General features: G+C 38.1%; 1 protein-coding gene across 1 annotated transcript in view; it reads left to right on the top strand.

Annotated features, from left to right (window-relative positions):
* Nucleotides 1-21,954, top strand: part of Polr2G (DNA-directed RNA polymerase II subunit Rpb7) — a 147,973-nt gene that overhangs the window by 86,189 nt on the left and 39,830 nt on the right. Inside the window, exon 5 of the mRNA XM_090379794.1 lies at nucleotides 7,624-7,689. Within this exon, the coding sequence (XP_090235920.1) occupies nucleotides 7,624-7,689 (66 nt within the window). The remainder of the gene's footprint in view (nucleotides 1-7,623; nucleotides 7,690-21,954) is intronic.

Consider the following 21,954-nt stretch of genomic DNA (forward strand, 5'->3'; position numbering starts at 1 on the left):
AAATATATCTGAATTCTTCCGTTTTCTGAAGCAAATTAGAATTTTTAATCTTTTCTGATTAAGGACATTTCAGGCAGTACGATTCTTTCCCTTTTCCTTTAATAGAAATGAATAGGCGCATTATAGCCAAAGTTGCTTATGCGCCATGAAACGCCCACAACGACAACAACACCTCAAATCCTTTGTTGATTCTAGAGCATAATGGATATGCAATTGCAGACCCAACTGCAAATTCCAAAATTGTTTCCTACATCCAGTTCATGAGTAACTGTCAAAATAGCTTACCATGTTAGTTTTAAACATTGTTTTCTATCAACAAAACTTCTGTATCCTTCAGAATGCCATTTCTGCAGACCAGACACCTGCATGGTGATCTGATTGAGGTATTTAAGGAATGGAGTGGGTAAGCTCAATGCATATGGAATCCTTCCTGTTACTCAGATTAAACACACAAGGGGTATAAATTTAATTTGAGGAAATATGAAAGATAGATGTGTGAAAGTTTGCCTTCATCCAGCAGGTGGTTGATTGTCGGAACAAACTTCTGTCTTTTGTTGTGGAATTGGGTATTTTAGCATTATCATTAGTTGAGGCATATGATGCAAGAAAGCAAGCTTATACAGGGAATTTCAAAATTGATGGCCAATAATTTAAAGGTGAAAAGTACAAACTAAAATAAGCAAAATAGTCCCAGTGAACATCGAGCTGCAAATGAATCGTTTTCGATATAATGCACATTTTCTGTTAAGATCTGCCACTGCCTACGGGATCACTAGTTTAGCAAAAAGCTGTGAATCCTTTGCTAAGGGTGGTTATATTAAACATAGATAATACATTTTTAATTTTTGGTTTAAACACCACAGGATTTTACAGATTTACATGTTACAGGATGTTACAAAAGCTGTTCAAAATGCTGTCCTTGCATCCGTACGCATCTTTATAGTATTCTCTGCATTCAGTTGCAAATCCTCTCAGACATTCCTGGGTCATTTCTGATTTGCTGAAAGGCTCCTTCAATCCAACGCTGCAATTCCTCAACTGTGTTAACGTCAGAAGTGTACACCAAGCTTTTTACATGACCCAAGATACAAAAAACCCATAGGATTTAAGTCTGGTGATCTGGGAGGCCACATTACAGGCCCACCTCTACTTATCCACTGTGCCGGTGGATATGTAAAATGTGCCGGTGCACCATCATGCATTAACCACATGTTCTGGCGTTGCTGAAGTGGAACATTATCATCATCAAGGAGGTCTGGAAGAACATTCTGCAGGAACCGAAAGTATAGCTCTCCTGTTAGCCTGTTTGGCAGAAAGTGTGGTCCAATTAGACGGTCTCCTAGTAATCCTGCCCAGACATTTGAAGAGAAACATTGCTGATGTCATGACTCGTGAATTGCATTAGGATTTTAGTCAGACCAAACGTGACAGTTATGAAAATTAAAAATACCATCACGAGTAAACCCAGCTTCATCAGTGAACAAAATGTTGTTTAAAAATTGGGGGTTCAGGGCACGCTGTTGTTGCATCCACTGGCAGAAGTTACTCTGTGAGGGTAGTCTGTATTGCTGAGACCTTGTACATGCTGGATAAGGTAGGGGTACAGTAATTGGGGATGTAAAATTCACCACACACTGCTATGACTCGGTACACGCTCTTGCAGAGCAACCCTCCTTGTCAAAATTCCTGGATTTTCTGTTCTTTTTAACACCCTTTCCTCAACATCAGGTGTTATGCTTCTGGGGCTACCTGCTCGTACTTCATGTGCGAAGCACCCAAGGTTCTCTAAGGCATTGATGTACCCTGATGAATGTGCACCTGTTGGGCTGCCTTCGGCAGGGAAATGCTTCTTGGTACAAACATGCAGCCTCGAGTGCACTGCCGTTGGCTTTACTATACATGAAGTGCATGTCTGCATACCCTTTGTTGCTGTAACTTCTTTCTATGTTGACTATCCTTTGACAAGTACTAGCATGCCTACTACATCTCAGAGCATTGAGAGAGTGAGGAAAGGAAGAGAATGAGCGTAACTTAACCTAAACAAACAAGTCAGTGGTGGATCCCAACTCTGTACAGCGCACCTTGTCAGTGGTGGATCCCAACTCTGTACAGCTCACCTTGTCAGTGATGGATCCCAACTAGAAATATGCAATATCTCGAAAACGATCCACTTTTGGTTGCCCCTCGAACATGTAGAAAATAATCTTCCAATAAATCCACAAAAGTCTTGCCAACGTGTGAGTGACCAAAGCAGCACAAGTTCCAGTCAGTATCTGGAAGGTTAAAATCCCCCATTACAAGACATTCTGATTTACTGTCCACTCTATTTCCCTGCACAACTGTTCGTTGTACTCATCAGAGTCAATAAACATATAACACACTCCTACTCTCATTTTCCCTATCCCAGTGCTTATGTCACACCAAATGGACTCAACATTGCACTGTTCATCCATATCAACTGTGGATGCACTTCCTTAGATTTTATGTGCTTCTTAACTTTGAATAAATTCAAGGAAGAACTAGACAAATTATTGGAGGGTATAGGTTTTTTTTTTTTTTGCTGATGCTTTGTAAGCTTACTTTTTTGCATCATTTGCCACTTTTAATACTAATACTAAACCACATTTAAAACTCTTTAATATTGATTTATTTTTACATAAATTGTATAAATAAAATATGAGAAAAAACTAATACTCTGTAAGCTTTATATGTGTAGTAAAATTAAGTTGAAACATAAAATATGTGCAAGATTTGAACAGTCCTTTGACATTCCTTTCCCAGTTAATTAGCTGGTATTTGGCAGCATATTTAAACATACACCTTCATACTGTATATATATGTGTTGACCACGTGATCTCATGTATCTGCATGACTGACATTTCTGTTATCATATTGTGATGTGCCTGCTGTTCTCCACCTTTTTCAGCTTTCTGTCAGGTTGTCACAATGCAATATTACCAATTGAAAGTGTGTTTCAAATTTGATGAATAGAAACAGAACACACGTTCACCTAATCCTTGAATTGGTAATACAGGAACTCCCTGACTCACGTAAGTTGGAATTTCCCCCTGCTTGTGCAGCACTCACAACTGTGCTTGTTGAATTGATTGAATCAAAAAAGAAATGTTCAGTGAACATGTGAATAGAATTATTTTTTGTATTTATTCAATTTTTTATCTTGTGCGCAGGAAAAATTGCAAAACCATACAATTTAAAAAAATTTCAAAATTATAAAATTACAAAAAAAGCAAGGTGACAGGCATAATGTCAGTAAATTTAAATCTCGAGCATCATTACCAGCATCGATTTCTTTAGCTGATAACTACGCTGCTGCGGAGGTTGAGGGCTGTGGAGATTTAGAAGGTGTCAGCCACTCAACCTTACAAAAGAACATATTAATGGATGACTGGATGGTGGCTTTTTTATTTTCATCATAAATTTCTCTGTAGCAAGCAAGCATATCATTCACCCCTCTGTGGGGTGAATGATATGCTTGTTAGAATCATTTAAGACTTTTAAGAATCATTTGTTGTCAGGATCCATCTTCTCAAACCTTGCCATTGCCATCTCTCTGGTGATGAAGGGTCTCTGCTCCTCATTTGGTTCATCTTGAGCTTCGTCAACATTTTCTTCTTTCACTGTTGCTGCCTGCAAGTCAATAAGTTCTTTGTTAGATAATTCCTTCTCTTCTTCCTCTATTAATTTCTCCACATCCTTGGCATCAACCTCCAACTGAAGTAGCTCTGCAACATTTGCAATCTTATCTGTAACCTCTTCGTATGATTGTCTTTTTCAAATCCTTCGAAGCCTTTTATGTGCCGTGGGCATATTTTCATTCATGCGCCATTTAAACATCTTTTTTTAAGATGCCGTGATAAATGTAAGATTTCCAAAAGTCTCTTAACGTAAAATTTTTCTCATCTCGTACTGCAGACAATGCCTGAACAAATATTGTGCGTAAGTAATATGCTTTTAAATTTGAAATAACACCCTGATCCATAGGTTGGATTAGTGAAGTCTTGTTTGGCGTTAGAAATGTGACCCTTGCATTCAAACTGAAATCATCTATATGTGTAGGATGTCCAGGGACATTATCTAATAGAAGCAGAATCTTGAAAGGAATGGCATTGTCTTTACAATATTTTTCAATGAAATATATTGTAAAGAAATTCGGAATGAAGCAGCATTTAAACCAATCTTCAAAGAGAGATATTGTTATCCATGCTCTCTGGTTCGATCAGAAATGCACAGGTAGGGTGGCTTTATTGATGCCCTTAAATGCACGAGGATTTCCAGAATGGTACACAAGCAGTGGTTTTAATCTGTAATCTGCTGCATTAGCCCCATCAAAAGATAGGGCTGCAAGAGTGCAGCCCTATCTTTTGATGCCTTGAAACCTGGTATTGTATTTTCCTCTTTGGCAATGTATGTTCGATCAGGCATTTTTTTCCAATACAGAGCAGTCTCGTCAACGGTAAAAATTTGCTGCATTGAATAGTTGCCTTCATCAATAATTTTTTCCAACACATCACAAAATTTCTCTGCAGCTGCAGAATTGGCACTGGAGACCACTGCATACTTTAACATTGTGGAAACCAGCATGATTCTTGAACCTATTAAACCACCCGTTGCTTGCCGCGATCTTGAGTTGGGGTTCACCATACTTATCCTTAATATCTTTATAAATACTTGCTGCTTTTGCTTGAATGGTCATTAGACTCAGGGGCACTTGCTTCTGAATCTGATTTTCCATCCATATTATTAATAGCGTTACCACCTTTGATATAGCACCTGAACCATGTTTTGTGATCACTGATAATCTTAAGTGTGTTGATCCTTTAACATGTTCTTTTATACGCAAACTGTCCCTTAAAATAGTATTCACTGTTGAAGCAGCGAGACCTAATTCCGTGCAATGGACAACAAACTTTGCCCAGCTTCGTACTTCTTAATTAATCATCTCCATTTCTAAATCAGTTTTGTTTGTTTGCCAGTACTTGCATTTTCCATTGGTCCCTTTCCCTTAATCATTGTAATACATAAATAGGAATGAAGAGAAGTTTCTGAAAATTTGTTTTTTATATGAATGAAGGTTTCAGTGAAGAGAACACATTTCACCATAATAGCGTAAAAACTCACGCAATTGCAATTATCAGTATTATCGCAAATGCAATAAGATTGAGTTTACTACCCTTATATAATAGATTGCGCTAATAGAAAAGCCCAATAAACTGGAAAGTGCAAATTGTTTTTTTTTTTTTTTTACGTGACCTCCAGAAACGTGCTTTAGAAAAATATCACCAAGGCATTCAAAATTGATTCTTATAACGGGAACATATGATATGATAACGATGAAAGGGTAGTGCAATTTCCATTATAAATATGTCCTTTTAGAGAGATAAATAGCTTAGTTATATAGCAAAATTTTCAACTTCCAAGGACTTGGAATGAATTACAAAAAAAAACAGTGTGTTATTGGGTTCACATTACGATATTTTCACGATACCTCCATTTATTCCTACGGGATGCAAAATACGTTTCCGTGATTTTTTTTAAGTTTGCACCGGCCGGCAAAAACTTACATAAAGTCGAATTTCTGTAAGTTGGGAAGTTCCTGTATTGTGTTGTGACAAAACCTGAGTGAAGGTTAAGTTTAAGAAGTGGAGAAAGCAGAAGGCTGTAGGTACAACATCAATGTGATAATGAAGAATTCAGCAGTAATCATGCAGATATATTAGGTCATTTGGTCAACAACACAGTGTTAAGGTATATATATCTATTTAAGCTATCATGTATTTTGTCCTTATTTTTATATAATTCACTATAGTTACTACAGATTTTGAAGCTTTTGATTGTACATTGTGTTATACTTTTTCTCATTTCATTTATACAATCTATGTAAATTATCACTCAGCTTATGGGCAACCTGTTTAGCTTGGGGATTTAAGTTAAGTCTGCAACTTCTGGAAACATCCCTGATAGGCTTCTTTTGGAATTGCTAACAATTCCTGTGTTACTTCCTGAATAATTTCCTCTTATTGTAAATCTGTGACCTTTTAAATGGGAAGTTAAGCTTGGAAAACAAAAGGAAAATCACAGTAAGCTAAACCAGTGAGTATGGAGGATGGGAGGACCACTGATGGAATGCTTTGCAAAAAAAATGTTGAGTGGAAAGTGTGCAGGGACATTGTTGTAATGTATCATCAATTTACTGAAGCCCACTTTCAGGATTACTCTGATTAGTATTGCACAATTGACATAGAGTCATTTTCTAGTATTCTTCCTGGTTTACTATTTGACCATGTGGGGTAAATTCATAATGAACAGTGCCAGTCAAAAGAAAAAAGTCCAATATGTATGATCTTCACCTTTGATTGAGATTGTCTTGCTTTTGTTGCCACTTGCAGTCTTCCATTGAGTAGACTGTGCCTTTGTTTTTGGGTTGTAGTCATATACCCATGATTTGTCATCAGCAGTAACACATTGCCAGATATTCTGTCAATGTGTTACTGCTGACATGCGAGAATTTGCTGCTCTCCGTAATCATCAGTGAGGAGCGAGGCAGAAACTTGCCTGAATTGCAGTGTATTCCCAAATCTTCTGTTAAAAATCAGTCAATAGATCCCATAATTTCTTATCGGACTCACCAATTTCATGGACAGTTAAACATCAATCACTCTTGATCAGTTCACAAAATCAAGTGATTGAATCATTGGTTTTTGAAGTTGAAGGGCAACCAGAGTGAGGGTCATATTAGGTCGACAAAAATCCTCCTTTAAACTCTGAATTACTGAAAAGTCTTTAAATGACACATAGCTTCTTCTCCAAAAGCCATTTTAAACACTTCATGGGTTTCCTGTTGCACTTTTCCATAATTTGATCCAAATTCGGTGCTCAGTAAATTTGCTCATTTTAAAATGCAACTAAGTACAAAAAAAACCCTATTGCATGCTCATTCAGACTGATAAAAGGGCAATTCATGCATTACTATGTCTAAATAAGTCATTGAACTTGTTCAACAATTGCAAAGTACTGCACCACAATTTGAAAACAGTCATTCCCAGAAATTGTTTTATCACCTGATATTTTTGTTTAAGATAACCTCCTAAGACAATGTCATGTTGAAACTTTATGTAAGACCTGTTCTTTGATAATTCTGAAAGTTACATAAATATGACAATATGCTTTCCTTGCTTGTCAAGTTCCCTGATTTTCTCCTATCGTTCTTGTTTTTATCATTGTGATGTTTGACAACTTTACTTTGCCTCAACCAATCCAAACTATACCAGTTTTGAAGGAATGGTTAACTCAGCCATGGAGGGATATTCCTCAAACAAATATCAGGCACCTTCTCAGCATAGTGCTTGGATGTGTAATGGCTTTCATCTCTGTAATAGGGAGACAGTTCTTCGGATGTATTCTATTTTTTTGTTTGTTTCTTGCCTTTTCTGATAACTGTATATATACCAAAGCTCAGATAAATCGGTCTACACCTTTAAGGTGGAGCCATTTTCTTAATAGCAAGTGTTGTTTAAAGCTATGAGTAATTACTTAATTAATTAATTACATTAATTTGTTTCTTTTTTAAGCTAGAGTTAATTAAATGTATATAAATACTTTCAGTCTATTCCATCTGATATGCAGTTTGATCCAAATACAAATCCTCCCTGCTATAGAACACAAGATGAGGTATGTATATCATATTAGCAGTTTCCAAACTTATTCTTTAAAATTTACTTATCAGAACTTATTATATTTAAGTCATAATCAAATGTAAACATATACTGTGAACATGGATTCTTATCCATTGATTATATTGGAAATTTTTTAAAAATGAGCTAGTCATTATGGTTAACAGTTACTGTCAGGTAGAGTAACTGTTAACCATTACAAATTTTAATAAATACTCAATATGATAATTCCTCATTGTATTGAGTTGCTTCATAATACATTGCATCCCAAAACTGGCATTCCATTTAAGGTACTGCGATAATGATAAATTAATAATTAACAAATGTTTTTAGAAATTTCAGATTTCCATTTGTAAAAAAAAATGACACAGCAAACTTTCATCTATTTATATCTGCCCATATGCCAACTAAAAGTAAATCTAAGTGGAACGTTGGCTGTAAAATATTTCGTACTGAAATGTAAATTTTATATATTGAAATATCAATATTATATATTGGTATATAAATTTTATTTATTTTTTTGTGACTGAGATATGGGCATCAGAAATCAGAAAAATTTCAAGATCCAGCAAACGGCAATCCCAAGGCTAATGGATTTCAGAGGTTTGACTCTATTACCCAGTATGCTTATATGGTGAGTGATAAGAGAGAATATATAATGCAAGGTTTGGTAAGTTCTGGAGTCCATTGCATATGTGCCAAAGCATGTATGACCACTATGTGATGTGCCTTGCCAGCTGACTTGCACGACTGCTTCCCTTTACAAGAGAATTTGACCTGCATACTGTGGAGTTGTCTTTTTAATATGCAGCCTCATCCCTTTTCAAATAATACCCCTTATTACAATACAGAGGTAGTTTTTGGCCACTGTAGAGTCTTATAAAACCATTCTGTATATTTGCTGCTTTAAATTGATATCTCTCATAGACCTTGATGATCTTTTCAAGCAGCTACCTTCTCCTGTTCTTTTATTAGAAGATCCTGATGGACAAAATAACCTCTGGGGTAGTGAAGTCACAAATGGGAGGGACTGTGAAGAGTTGAAAATCACAAGCTCTGCCTCAAAGTGGAAAAGAATTTTTTTCTCTGTCATTGATCTTTCTGGCATGATGCGTCATTTTTGTGGGAGGTTGTGATAATCATTAGAGCAGTGGTTCCCAAACTACTGAGATCTATGGACCCCTTCAAAAATCAAAAAAAAGTTCATGGATCCCTATATATATGTAATGAAAAGATAAAAATGGAGTGAAAAATTAAGCAATAACTTTATTTATTACCTTGCCATATATATATATGCATATGTTTTTGGGTGTATATATATGTATGAACGCTGGGTTTTGTGAAAAGAAAATTTAAAGTTTTATGTTTAAAACAAATCAATTTTATTCTTATTTTTACATAAATGTATAATAATAACTTTATTTATCATCAGTTGCTATACATAGAACAAATAATTTGACCAGTTCCAGAGGGTCTGTTTTGTGGACCCCCAGGGATCCATGGATCCCAGTTTGGGAAATGCTGCCTTAGAGGAATGATCACTTCCTTGTAATGTATGTTTTGAATATAAGAAGCCCTGTCCACAATCAGTAATATCATAGTTGAAGTTTGATAAGACTGACTTTTGGATATCTGGCACAGTTTGACGTTGCAAGTCAGCTAGGCAGGGGCGCATTATCCAATAGGCCGAAAAGACATTTTCCTAGGGCCCCCCGATCAGAGGGCCCCAAAATCACTGTTTGAAAAACTTATTGCTGTTTTTTTACTAATATTTTTAAGTGATTTTTATCAGAAACTGACTTTCTACCCGAAGGTCAGTGAACTTGAAGATTAATTTGAAAATTAAGTTTTCTTCAAAAATGATTTTACCGATTTTGATGAAATTTTATATTTAGTTCTTCCTTAAATAGTTGAGTTAATTGAAAGAGTAAAGACTGTCTTGTATGGAATCAGCATCACTGACAGCCTTATGCTTAAGGGTGCTCTCATGTAGAACGCAGGTGACTGCTTATCTGGAACTAGTAGCAAAATGCAGCTAATGCTTCTCACAGGCTATGATAATAATTGAAAGTGGAAGAGAAAAATATTTTTGCGAATGAATTTAATTTTATTAAGATTATTACTGTATTTAATACCACTCATACCACATGAAATTAATAATATACTTTATTAAGCCTAAAGGTGACATTTCATGCATCTTGTCAAATAGTCTGATGATGGGTATCGGCAAGATGCCTGAAATGTCACATTAATGTATAGTGGTTTAGGCGATTGTTTAATAAACTATGTTATTAATTTCATGTGGTATTAAATATAGTAATGATCTTAATAAATTTAAAATCGTTCACCTGCAAAAATATTTTTCCCTTCCAATTTCAATTATTTCAATGCACATTCCAACAAACGTTTTATCGAAATGTCCTATGATGGGCATTAGTAAACCACCCCTCCTTCCTCCATAATTATTTATCTCTTGATAGGTTTTCATCTGGAAATTACTGGACACCTGCTGAATTTCAGGTGGGGTTGATTGGCAGTTTAGTGGTCAATTTTAGTTTACCTGAGAGCTAAAGGGATTAACGTTCCGCAATTCATTGGCACCCATAAACCTACCCAATTGCATACCGAGAAGTTGCACTGGTCAACTGTTTTCTATGTGTTCATAGCCTGTGACCAGAGTAGTAACATATCTTACTTTTCTGTGGCCTGTGAGAAGCTTTAGCTGCATGTTGCTGCTAGTTCCAGGTAAGCGGTCACCTGTGTTCTTCATGTGAACACCCTAAGTAGCAGGGAGAAGGTAGCCACAATCTTATCAACCAGCCTTGAGTGAATATCCAAGCAGAACTGAGGGTGCAGCAGAATAATTCACCAGTTTTTGATTTTAATGCGCAATTAACTTAAAAAATGAGTGTAAGAACATTAAATATTGAGTGACAGAAGAACACTGAGAGCTGAACTTTTTCAGTAACAAGATTTTAACTTAAATATCGTAGGTATTTTATTTTGTTTTATATTAACAAATACAGCGGATACCCTATATATAGTGACAAACTCATAGCTTCTGTTTTGTTTCTTAAAAAACAAACTCAGTAGACAGATTTCTTTAATTTTATTTCATATAGTTCGGGAATTTCCCACTCAAATCAGCATGTCTGGCAACCCTGCTTGTATATAAACTTGATATATTAATGTGTTGGTCAGTTATGTTTGTTGACGATTTTTGTGATAGTGTAATATTTATCCTGTAGGATCAATCGATTCCTCAGTTCCTCCTATAATGCAGTTGTTGCGTTATATTGGGTTTCCATTGTCTATTACTTTATTAAAAAAATTAATTACTTAATTATAAAAAACTGATTAAAAGTACAAAAATTTTTAAATTGTAAAATATAATATTTTTTTAAGGCTGTGAAAAGAACGTACAAATGTGGTGTGCAGAAAAGGAAAAAGTTAAAAATTAGAGAAGCGGAATTTAAAAAAAAAACAGCAAAACTCATTACAACAGTTTCTTTCATTAAAAAATCGAGAAGAGTCTCAAAATGGCACCCGCATGATTACAACAGAAGAAAACAGTACATGCATAGCTTCTACCTCTTCATTATCCACAGACAACATTATTGATGATGACTCTTTCAGCATCACACAGGAAAATAATACCAATAATGGAAAAACTACAGCACTCCCTGATACTATTAATGATACCCTGGATACGATCAAACATATAATAAAAATATTGCTGTATGGCCAAAACCCATCACGAATTACTTCCTTGAATTTTGCCTTTGTGAAAAACCGCAAAATGGAGGCAACATAAAAAATTCAAAAATAGATTTTAATGAAGGGGGGAAAATAGTTACAAGAAAACAACGAATCACATTTCTATTTAACTAGAGCTAACAGTACTCAGGAAAAAAAGAGAATGGTTAATATTTTCAGAAACAACAAAATCAGGAAAGTGCTTTATTTGCAAATTTTTTTCAACCAAATCGAATGCATTAGTTACTGGATGTAGTGATTGGAAAAATATCGGTGATATTTTAAAAGGCATGATGAGTCTAAAGAACATAAGGAATGTATGTGTGTGTATGTAAAGTGCTTGAAAAGTGTGGGAAGAACTGATTCTGAGATGATAAAAGCATATTAAAAGCAAACTATTGATGTGAAGTTTTCAAAAAGGGTTGTTGAAACTTTTAGCTACATTAGGATTGGGATTTCAAGGACATGATAGTTCATGTACAGGAAATTTTATGAGTTGCTTAGAGTACTTAGCAGAATTTGATATCTTTTTAAAAACTCATTTAGAAACTTATATCAAATGTGGTAAAGGACATGTAAATTATCTCTCAAATACTGCGTGAGACGAATTCATTGGTTTAATGGCCACAAACGTAAGAAATACAGTAATTATTGATGATATCAAATAAGCTAAATATTTTTCACTTATTGTTGACCCAACTCCTGATGTAAGTCATGCAGATCAGTTATATTTTATCATAGGATACATAGATAGACAAAACTAAATACTGGAACATTTCTTGTCTGGCATTCATGTTGAAAAACACGATGCTAGTTATCTAGAAAATATTATAATATCAACCTTAATGGAGTATGATCTAGATATTCAAAACTGTCGTGGCCAATCTTACGGCAATGCTGCAGATATGTCCGGTATATACACTGAGTGATCACTGAATTATGACCACCTACCTAATACTTCATAGGTCTTCCTTTTGCCCTCAGTATAGCAGCTATCCGATGTGGCATTGATTCAACAATATGTCAGAAACGTTCAGGAGGTATGGCCAACCAACCTGTGTGTAATGTGGTCATCAATATGTAGGTGATTGGTGTATCCAGACACCTGATATGCCTTTCCATAGTGTCCAAACAAATGCTCTACGGGATTGATATTGCGGGAGTTCGCAGGCCAATCGATACGCTGGCACCTCCGTAGCCAGGTGGGCAGGAGCAGCAGTATGTAGCACACGCTTCTTGATTAGACCGGGGTTCGAGCCCGTGACCACCAAATACGGAGGATACGGAAAGGTCAGTGAGTGACCACCGCATATCTCCGGAGCAATATGGCCTTAGTTGCTAATGCTCCTAAAAACTAAATAAAAACAATAACAATCTATATGCTGGAAGTCAAAACTGTGTTCCTGCAAAACAAGTGCCCGATGGCTCAGCGCATTGTCATCTTGGAAGACACCATCGCCATCCGGGAAAAGGTGTAACATAGCAGGGTGTACACAGTCAGCAAGCAGTTGATGATAGCAGCGACCAGTGTTACATTGTTCCACATGCACCATGGGTCAAAGTTCCTGCCAATGAAACGTGCCCCACACCGTACAACCACCTCCACTGGCCTGCACTTTTGATACCATGCATGAAGGATCAAGAGCCTCATGTTGTTGACGCCAGATCCGTACATGACCATCAATGGTATGGAGTAAATAACGTGACTCATCCGACCAGCACACCTTCTTCTGCTCTTCTAATGTCCAACTTGCATGCTCTTTGCACGGGGAGAGTCTTTTACGCCGATGAACCTTGGTTAGGAGAGGATGCTGTAGCAATCCTCTGTTGGTACAGCCCATATGTGCGAGCATGCAACATATATGGTCATGCCAGATATTGTTCTGGGTTGGCCCATGTATTGGGTAGTCAACTCTTCAACAGTGTTGCACCTATTCACCTGCACGAGTTGTCGGACATGGTGCTCACCTTTAACATCAACCTTTCGCTCACCTTAACAGTTTTGCTGTCAGATCGTTATTTGACCATTTTGATGCCGGTCCTGGTACACTTTAACTACAGTGGCTCTCGAACACTACAATCTGTTCTTTATCAATGTTCGATAAATCCTTCCTTTTACCCTTATTTAAGGTATGCAGCTCATACCTTAAATTTAGTTGGAAGAAATGACTCAGAAGAGAGTCATTTTTTTGATTTTATTCAAAATTTATTTGTAATTTTTTCTTCCTCAGCAAAAAGATGGGATCTTTTAATAAAGACAAACTCAGAAAGAAATAAAACATTAAAAAGAATTAGTGATACCAGATGGTCCGCAAGGGCAGATGCAATTCTAGCTGTTAAGATATATTTTTTCCATAAAAGAAGCTTTTTTACATTCTCTAATGATTCAAATGAAAACCTTTTACAAAATTAGAAGCAAAAAAGCTGTATGATTTCTTTGAAGATTTTGAAACAACACTTTTTTTCATATGGCATTCAGTTCTACAGTGATTAAATTCCATAAATGAAAATCTTCAAAATAAAGATTCAGATTTAGAACATACTGTAAATCTTTTAAAATCATTGTCATTATATGTATCAGACATTCGAGGTAACAATGAAATTTTTGATGCTATAGAAGCCGAAGTTTATTCATTAACTGGCAATAAAAATTATAAATCTTATAAAGTTAGAAGTTGACAGAGAAAATACACTTTGATGATGGTGGCGCGTCCTTAGCCAGATGGGCAGGAGCAGCAGTGCATAGCATACGCTTCTTGATTAGACCGCAGTTCGAGCCCATCACCACCAAATATGGAGGATGCGGAAAGGTCAGGGAATGACCACTACATATCCCCGGAGCAATATGGCCTTAGTTGCTAATGCTCCTAAAAACCAAAAAACAACAACAACACTTTGATGAAAACAGAGATCAGGGTGTGAAGTTGACTGGCAAACAAGCGTTTATTGTAAATTGTTTAAATGTTATTTGCGATAAATTGCTAGTAGAAATTAACAGACTTGTTGAGATATACTAAAATATTTTAAAATTATTTTGCTCTATTTACAAATTTAAATTTAAGGGAAACATCACCGAGAGAATGTGACAATTGTATTATTAATTTAATAAATACTTATTCAGATGACATTGATGCTAACGTTTTTAAAGAAGAATTAATCCATTTTATACATTTTGCAAAAAACTAAAATTTATCTTTGCCTTCTTTAATGTACGAAGCAATTCAAGGAGGACTAATATCAACTTTTACTAAATATAAATACATATATCCAGTAAAAATTTAATATACATTTAATTACAAATGGTTTGCAGCTTTCAACGCTAAACGGTCCTCTTCATGAGCAAATACTAACAGAATGGAGACGTTAGAAAGAAAATTTAAAGGATACAGTTGTGAGTGCAATGAGGTGTGCGTGGGCACAAGGTTGACCATTCAGCTACTAGATTGGTATTCATTGTTGCTGCATGGACATGTGTGCTTATGCTCCCAGTGCTTATCTAGTCTCAAAACAGTTTCCTCCAAGATAGGCCGTAGTCTCATTCCCTTGCTGCGGTTCATAGTTCTTGAATTACATGATATATTAAGTGATGCTAGTCAGAGGCGGTGGCAAAAGTGTCGGGAGTGGTCAATCACTTTGTAGTTGCGCTTGGGATTAAGGTCATGGTGGGTCGACCAGAAGTATTCTGTGATTGCAGATTGGTCAGGCTCAGCAAGGTCTTGAAGGCGTCTTGAGGTCTCCCCTATGTAGCAGCTGTTACAATCTTTGCGGGTTATGCGGTATACTACACTGCTGCGCAAGAGAGGGGCGACCGGAGCCTTCGCGTTGGCTTCTGGAAAATGACCGAAACCTACCAAGCAGAACATCACTGTCCACTGATGACATCTGTACTGCTCTCAACCTGTGTTTGTCAGGCAGCATAATTACCTTTGAAGATTCCTGTTAGTTCTGTCGTAGTCAACATCACCATGGAAGAATTGCAAGAACAGATATTCCTGAATCCACCTATACCTATTACAACATGGTGCAGATATGTCGATAGCATCTTCACCGTCATCCCACATGGTTCTGAAACAACATTACTGGAATATCTGAATTCTTTGTCAGTGTTCATCCAGTTCACTTTAGAGTTAGAAGTGGACGGATCCCTTCCATTTTTGGATGTCCTGATAAAACACATGGGCCCACACCTGGAATCCTCAGTATACCACAAGTCAATGTGGTGCGGTCAGTTTGCCATTTATAGATCTGGCCATGCCTCAAGCCATCTCAATAGCACCACCAGCACCCTGTTCTGCCAAGCTTGGAGCCACTCCAGCACAGCCAACCGGGCTAGCCAGGTGGGTAAAGTGCCTGCCTGGCAACCCAAAGGTCACGGGTTTGAATCCCGCCTTGGGCTTGGATCAGAGTAGAAAATGGGAGGTGCAATATGGCCACAGAAGCCAATGCGCCAAAAAAAAAAAAGGAAAAAAAGCTAGGCGCAATGAGATTTCCAGAGTGAGGACACACTTGGTCAACTGTGACTATCCAACCCACATATTGGACAAGTGCTTATTGCAAGCGCAGGAGCTATTGATCCACCCAAAACCGCCATCAACTCATGACAATGTACCTACTGCCTACATTCCTTCTATCTGGGCATGTCAGGTCAGATTTCAACAATACTTCAAGAATACAACATGAAACGTGTGCAGCTACCTGGTAGAAGCTTGTGTTCTCTAGTTTTCAATGTGAAGACTCCGGTCACTCGTCTATTGCGCAGCGGTGTAGTGTATCACATAACCTGCAAAGATTGTAACAGCTGGTACATAGGGGAGACTTCGAGACGCCTTCAAGACTGCCTTGCAGAGCACGACAGATCAATTCGCCTTGTTGAGACTGACCAATCCGCAATCACAGAACAATTCTGGTCAACCTACCATGACCTCTTGGAGGCAACTGTTTTGAAAATAGATAAGCGCTGGAAGCATAACCACACATGTCCATGTAACAACAATGAACACCAATCTAGTGGTTGAATGGTAAACCTTGTGACCACGCAAGCCTCATTGCGCGCACAACTGTATCCTTTAAATTTTGGTCCCGGGTGCCAAGCGCTTTTCGAGGCCAAGCAACATTATTGCAACTTAGCGCTCTTGATAAGTGAATAACATTTTTAAGTTCCTGTCTTTCTCTCAACAGTTTCATTTAAAAACAGTTCCATACTTGAAAACTATAAGTCAGAACACAGAAAGGAAACTCACCTTTCTTTTCCTTTTTCATATATTTTTTAGTAGCACTAACCAACTAACACTAACTGCTTGCCTCTGTAGCCAGGTGGGCAGGAGCAGCAGTGCGTAGCACACGCTTCTTGATTAGACCGGGGTTCAAGCCCGTGCCCATCAAATACGGAGGATGTGGAAAGGTCAGAGAATGACCACCGTATATCCCCGGAGCAATATGGCCTTAGTTGCTAATGCTCATAAAAACCAAATAACAAACAAACAACAAGCCTCCTAGCGGCACTGCTCCTGCCTCCCCATGGCAGGGCCAGAAATCTTGGCGGAAAAGTCCTCCAGTCAAGGGCCAAAAGGAGCAAACATGGCAAGCACAGACCATGTTTCTGCTACTCAAACTAGCAGAAAACTAGATCAAATGGATTCATGTACAGCTAAGAGACAAAGAACAGAGGATCTCCCTCTAGTTGCACCACTATTTCTAGTTATTCATTCTAAGAATGAACAACTGATCGGAACTTTGTCACCTTTCAGAAAACTCTTGAAAGCATAGCTAGTTCCCCTAAAACAGTCAGAAGACTAAAATCAGGGGATCTGCTAGTAGAGATGACAAACCAAAAACAAGCTGAGCATCTAATGAAAGCAATAACTTTTGGAGATATTCCAATAACAATTACTCCCAATTCCACCCTGAATACCTCAAGAGGAGTAATCACTGAATGGGACCCCTTTTCAACGTCCCCGAAGATGAAATCAAAGAAGAAATGAAATCAAGTCAAAGGAATAACAATTAAAAGAGATGGAGAAATTATCCCAACAAGGATATAATTCTGACCTTTAATACTCCAAAACCACCAAAAACTGTAAAAGCTGGATATCTAAACTGCCCACTGAGATCATACATTCCAAATCTTGTCCGATGTTTTAAGTGTCAGAAGTACGGACACTCTCAAGCAGTATTATGCAGAAGTTTCGTTATCTGTGCAAAATGCGGGTCACGAGAACATACCAAACAAGACTGTACAGCACAAAATTCAAGATGTCCCAACTGCAAAGGATAACATAATGCCTCCTTGAAAGAATGTGAAGCATGGAAGAGAGAAAAGAGAATACAGAAATATAAAGTGGAAAACAATGTAACATATTAAGAAGCTAAAAGAACAATACAGCCATAACAAACAAATAGACCATCTTATGCACAAGTAACACAAACTTATAAAACAATAGAAACACAGATAGAAGTAACAATCCATCAAAAAAGTCCATTTCAGATTGGGCATGCTCACTGCTCAATGACCCAAAACCAAAACAAAAAGCAGAACAGGCATTAAACACACCCATTACGATACCACCAACTAGAGAAACCAGCAAATCCACAAAACATGATAGAACCACTGAAGTAAATGGGAATAAAATGGATAACATTAGCATTAGTAGAGGCATTTGATGCAAGAAAGCAAGCTTATGCAGCATCAGCCAAAAAAAAAAAAAAATAATAAATAAATAAATAAATAATAAAAAAAAAATAACCACTTCCACTTCACCCCTCTGTTCGTTCGAAATACATATCCAGCTGAGCCTTAAACTTATTTAGGCTATCAACTTCCACGACAAGGGATGGAAGTCTGTTCCACCAACCAACCACCCGCTGGCTAAAGGCAAATTTCTGCACATCTATCCTACATCCGTCTTTCCTCAATTTGAATTTATGCCCTCTCAGGTGATTATTCTGAGCAAGAGGAAGAATCCCATCAGCATTGAGCATGCTCAAACCATTCAAGCCTTTATACACCTCTATCAGATCACCTCGCTGGTGCCTAGTCTCCAGACACTGTAATTTGCAAAACTTAAGCCTTTCTTCGTAAGAGCACCCCTTTGTTCCATTCACTACTCTTGTTGCCCTTCTCTGTACTCGTTCCAGCAGCTCTACATCCTTCTTGAAATGAGGCCTCCAGGTCTGTATACAGTACTCTAGGTGTGGTCTAACCATTGCCTTATACAAGGGAATAATCACCTCCTTATCCCTGCTAGAAAAATTCCTATATATCATTGACAATACACCATGAGCTACTCTTGCAGCCCTTCTGCACTGCTCAGAGAACTTCATATCTGCCTGCACAACCACCCCCATGTCCTTTTCATTCTCTACCACTGTCAGTGTAGTACCACAGAGTTGATATGTTGCTCTAGGGTTGCTGTTTCCCATATGTAGTACTTTACATTTGTCAATGTTAAACTTCATTTGCCACCTGTCAAGCCCATCTGCTCAACCTTTCCAGATCCTGTTGCAGCAGCATAGTGTCAGTAGTGTCCTTGACAACCCTGCCAACTTTCATATCGTCTGCAAACTTGGACATTAAGCTTGATATACCATCATCAGTGGCGCCTCAAAAGAGGTGTTGCTCAAAACATCAAAGGCAGATATTGTGGGGATTTCAGAGACGTGGTGTCACACAGATATAAGAAATGCAGAACTGGAATTTGGGGAGTACAATGTCTACAGAAAGGATAGACAGGATAGGAAGGGAGGAGGGGTTATGCTATTAGTTAAAAAACACATAAAATCCAAGGAAGTGAAGCCAGTCGACATCGCTGGACAGTGCAGTGTCGAGTCAGTTTGGTGTGACATAAGCATTGGGAGATCAAAATTGAGAGTAGGAGTGTGCTATAGGCCTAATGACTCTGATGAGTATAATAAGAAACTGTTCGGAGAAATAGAGTGGGCCAGTAAATCAGAGAGTCTTATAATGGGGGATTTTAATTTCCCAGATATTGACTGGAATTTGGGGGCTGGTCACTCACACAGTAGCAAGGCTTTTGTGGATTTATTGGATGATTGTTTTCTACATCAGCATGTTCGGGAGGCAACTAGAGGGAGTAATACTCTTGATTTGATTATCAGTAGTGATTCTTCATGCATTAAGAATCTGCAGATAAATGAACCACTTGGTGGCAGTGATCACAGTGTGCTGAAGTGGGAGTTACTCAAAGAGGTAACTACCATTAGGGGTAAAGGGAAGGGATATTGCTTTCGTAAAGGCGACTACAATGGACTGAGACAGTATTTAAATTCTATACAGTGGGATCAACTGATGATATTGCCAACAGCAAATTCAAAATGGGAAGCATTCAAAGAACTTATCGTGGAAGCTACTAGGCTTTACATACCAACTAAGAAATATTGTTCAAGGTTTAGGCCTAAATGGTTGTCAGATGAACTAATGAGGCATATGGCAGAGAAGAAAAATGCATGGGATACATACAAATTAACACGTGACACGGACGCCTATGATAGATACAAGTTGATCTGTAACCAAGTTACAAAGGAGGTTAGGCAGGCGAAGGCAGATTACGAGAGATCCTTGGCAAGGGATGCGAAGAAAAACAGCAAAGAGTTCTTTACTTATGTAAACTCTAGAAGGAAGGGGATGAATCAGATTGGTCCACTTGAGATCGATGGGTCAACTGTTGATGACCCTGCTCGGGTAGCTAACAAACTAAATGAATATTTTGCATCGACATTCACACATGAGGAGTTATTCAGCGAGGGGAATGCCAGAGGTGTATTCAACTCTAGCAGTAAGCTAGAGAATCTTGTAATAACTGAGAGCAAAGTGGAGGAGAAATTGTTGAAGATAAACACAAGAAAGGCACCTGGGGTGGATGGGATCTATCCAGTTATATTAAAGGAGGCAGCAAAGGAGGTAAGCAAACCCTTAGCCATAATTATGAGAGCTTCCTTGGACTCAGGGGAGGTACCCATTGACTGGAGATGTGCAAATGTGACCCCAATTCACAAAGGGGGATCAAAGGCTGACACAAGTAATTATAGACCTGTGAGTTTAACTTCTGTTCCCGGAAAATTAATGGAGGCACTGGTGAAAGAAGCACTGCAGGATCATCTAGACAAGACTTCAGTTATAGCTAGGACACAGCATGGTTTTGTTAAGGGGAAGTCTTGCCTGACCAATTTGATTGGATACTATGATGCAGTCACAAAAGAACTGGATGCAGGGAATAACTTTGATATTATATACTTGGATCTTAGAAAGGCTTTTGATACTGTTGCACATGGAAGACTGCTGCACAAATTGGAGCAGTGTGGCATTGGAGGCAAGTTGCTGCTATGGATAAAGGGGTGGTTGAGGGGGAGAAGACAGAGAGTGGTAATCAATGGACACTGCTCATCGTGGACTAATGTTATTAGTGGAGTCCCTCAGGGTTCAGTATTGGGGCCTTTATTGTTTTCTGTATTTATAAATGATATTGATGATGGTATATCAGGCTTAATGTCCAAGTTTGCAGACGATACGAAGGTTGGCAGGGTTGTCAAGGACACTACTGACACTATGCTGCTGCAACAGGATTTGGAAAGGTTGAGCAGATGGGCTTCGAGGTGGCAAATGAAGTTTAACATTGACAAATGTAAAGTACTACATATGGGAAACAGCAACCCCAGAGCAACGTATCAACTCTGTGGTACTACACTGACAGTGGTAGAGAATGAAAGGGACCTGGGGGTGGTGGTGCAGGCAGATATGAAGTTCTCTGAGCAGTGCAGACGAGCTGCAAGAGTAGCTCATGGTGTATTGTCAATGATATATAGGAATTTTTCTAGCAGGGATAAGGAGGTGATTATTCCCTTGTATAAGGCAATGGTCAGGCCACACCTAGAGTACTGTATACAGGCCTGGAGGCCTCATTTCAGGAAGGATGTAGAGCTGCTGGAACGAGTACAGAGAAGGGCAACTAGATTGGTGAATGGGACAAAGGGGTTCTCTTACGAAGAAAGGCTTAAGTTTTGCAAATTACAGTGTCTGGAAACTAGGCACCAGCGGGGTGATCTGATAGAGGTGTACAAAGCCTTGAATGGTTTGAGCATGCTCAATGCTGATGGGATTCTTCCTCTAGCTCAGAAAAATCACCTGAGAGGGCATAAATTCAAATTGAGGAAAGACAGACGTAGGATAGATGTGCGGAAATTTGCCTTTAGCCAGCGGGTGGTTGGTGGGTGGAACAGACTTCCATCCCTTGTCGTGGAAGTTGATAGCCTAAATAAGTTTAAGGCTCAGCTGGACAGGTATTTCGAACGAACAGAGGGGTGAAGTGGAAGTGGTTATTTTTATTTATTTATGAATTTTTTTTTTTTTTTTTTTTTTGGCTGATGCTGCATAAGCTTGCTTTCTTGCATCAAATGCCTCTACTAATGCTAATGCTAATGCTAATGCCTCCGTAGCTAGGTGGGAAGGAGCAGCAGTGGGTACCACACGCTTCTTGATTAGACCGGGGTTCGA

This window comes from Mastigoproctus giganteus, chromosome 8 (genome assembly GCF_048544385.1).
Source record: "Mastigoproctus giganteus isolate SK-2022 chromosome 8, ASM4854438v1, whole genome shotgun sequence".
Lineage (NCBI taxonomy): Eukaryota > Metazoa > Arthropoda > Arachnida > Uropygi > Thelyphonidae > Mastigoproctus > Mastigoproctus giganteus.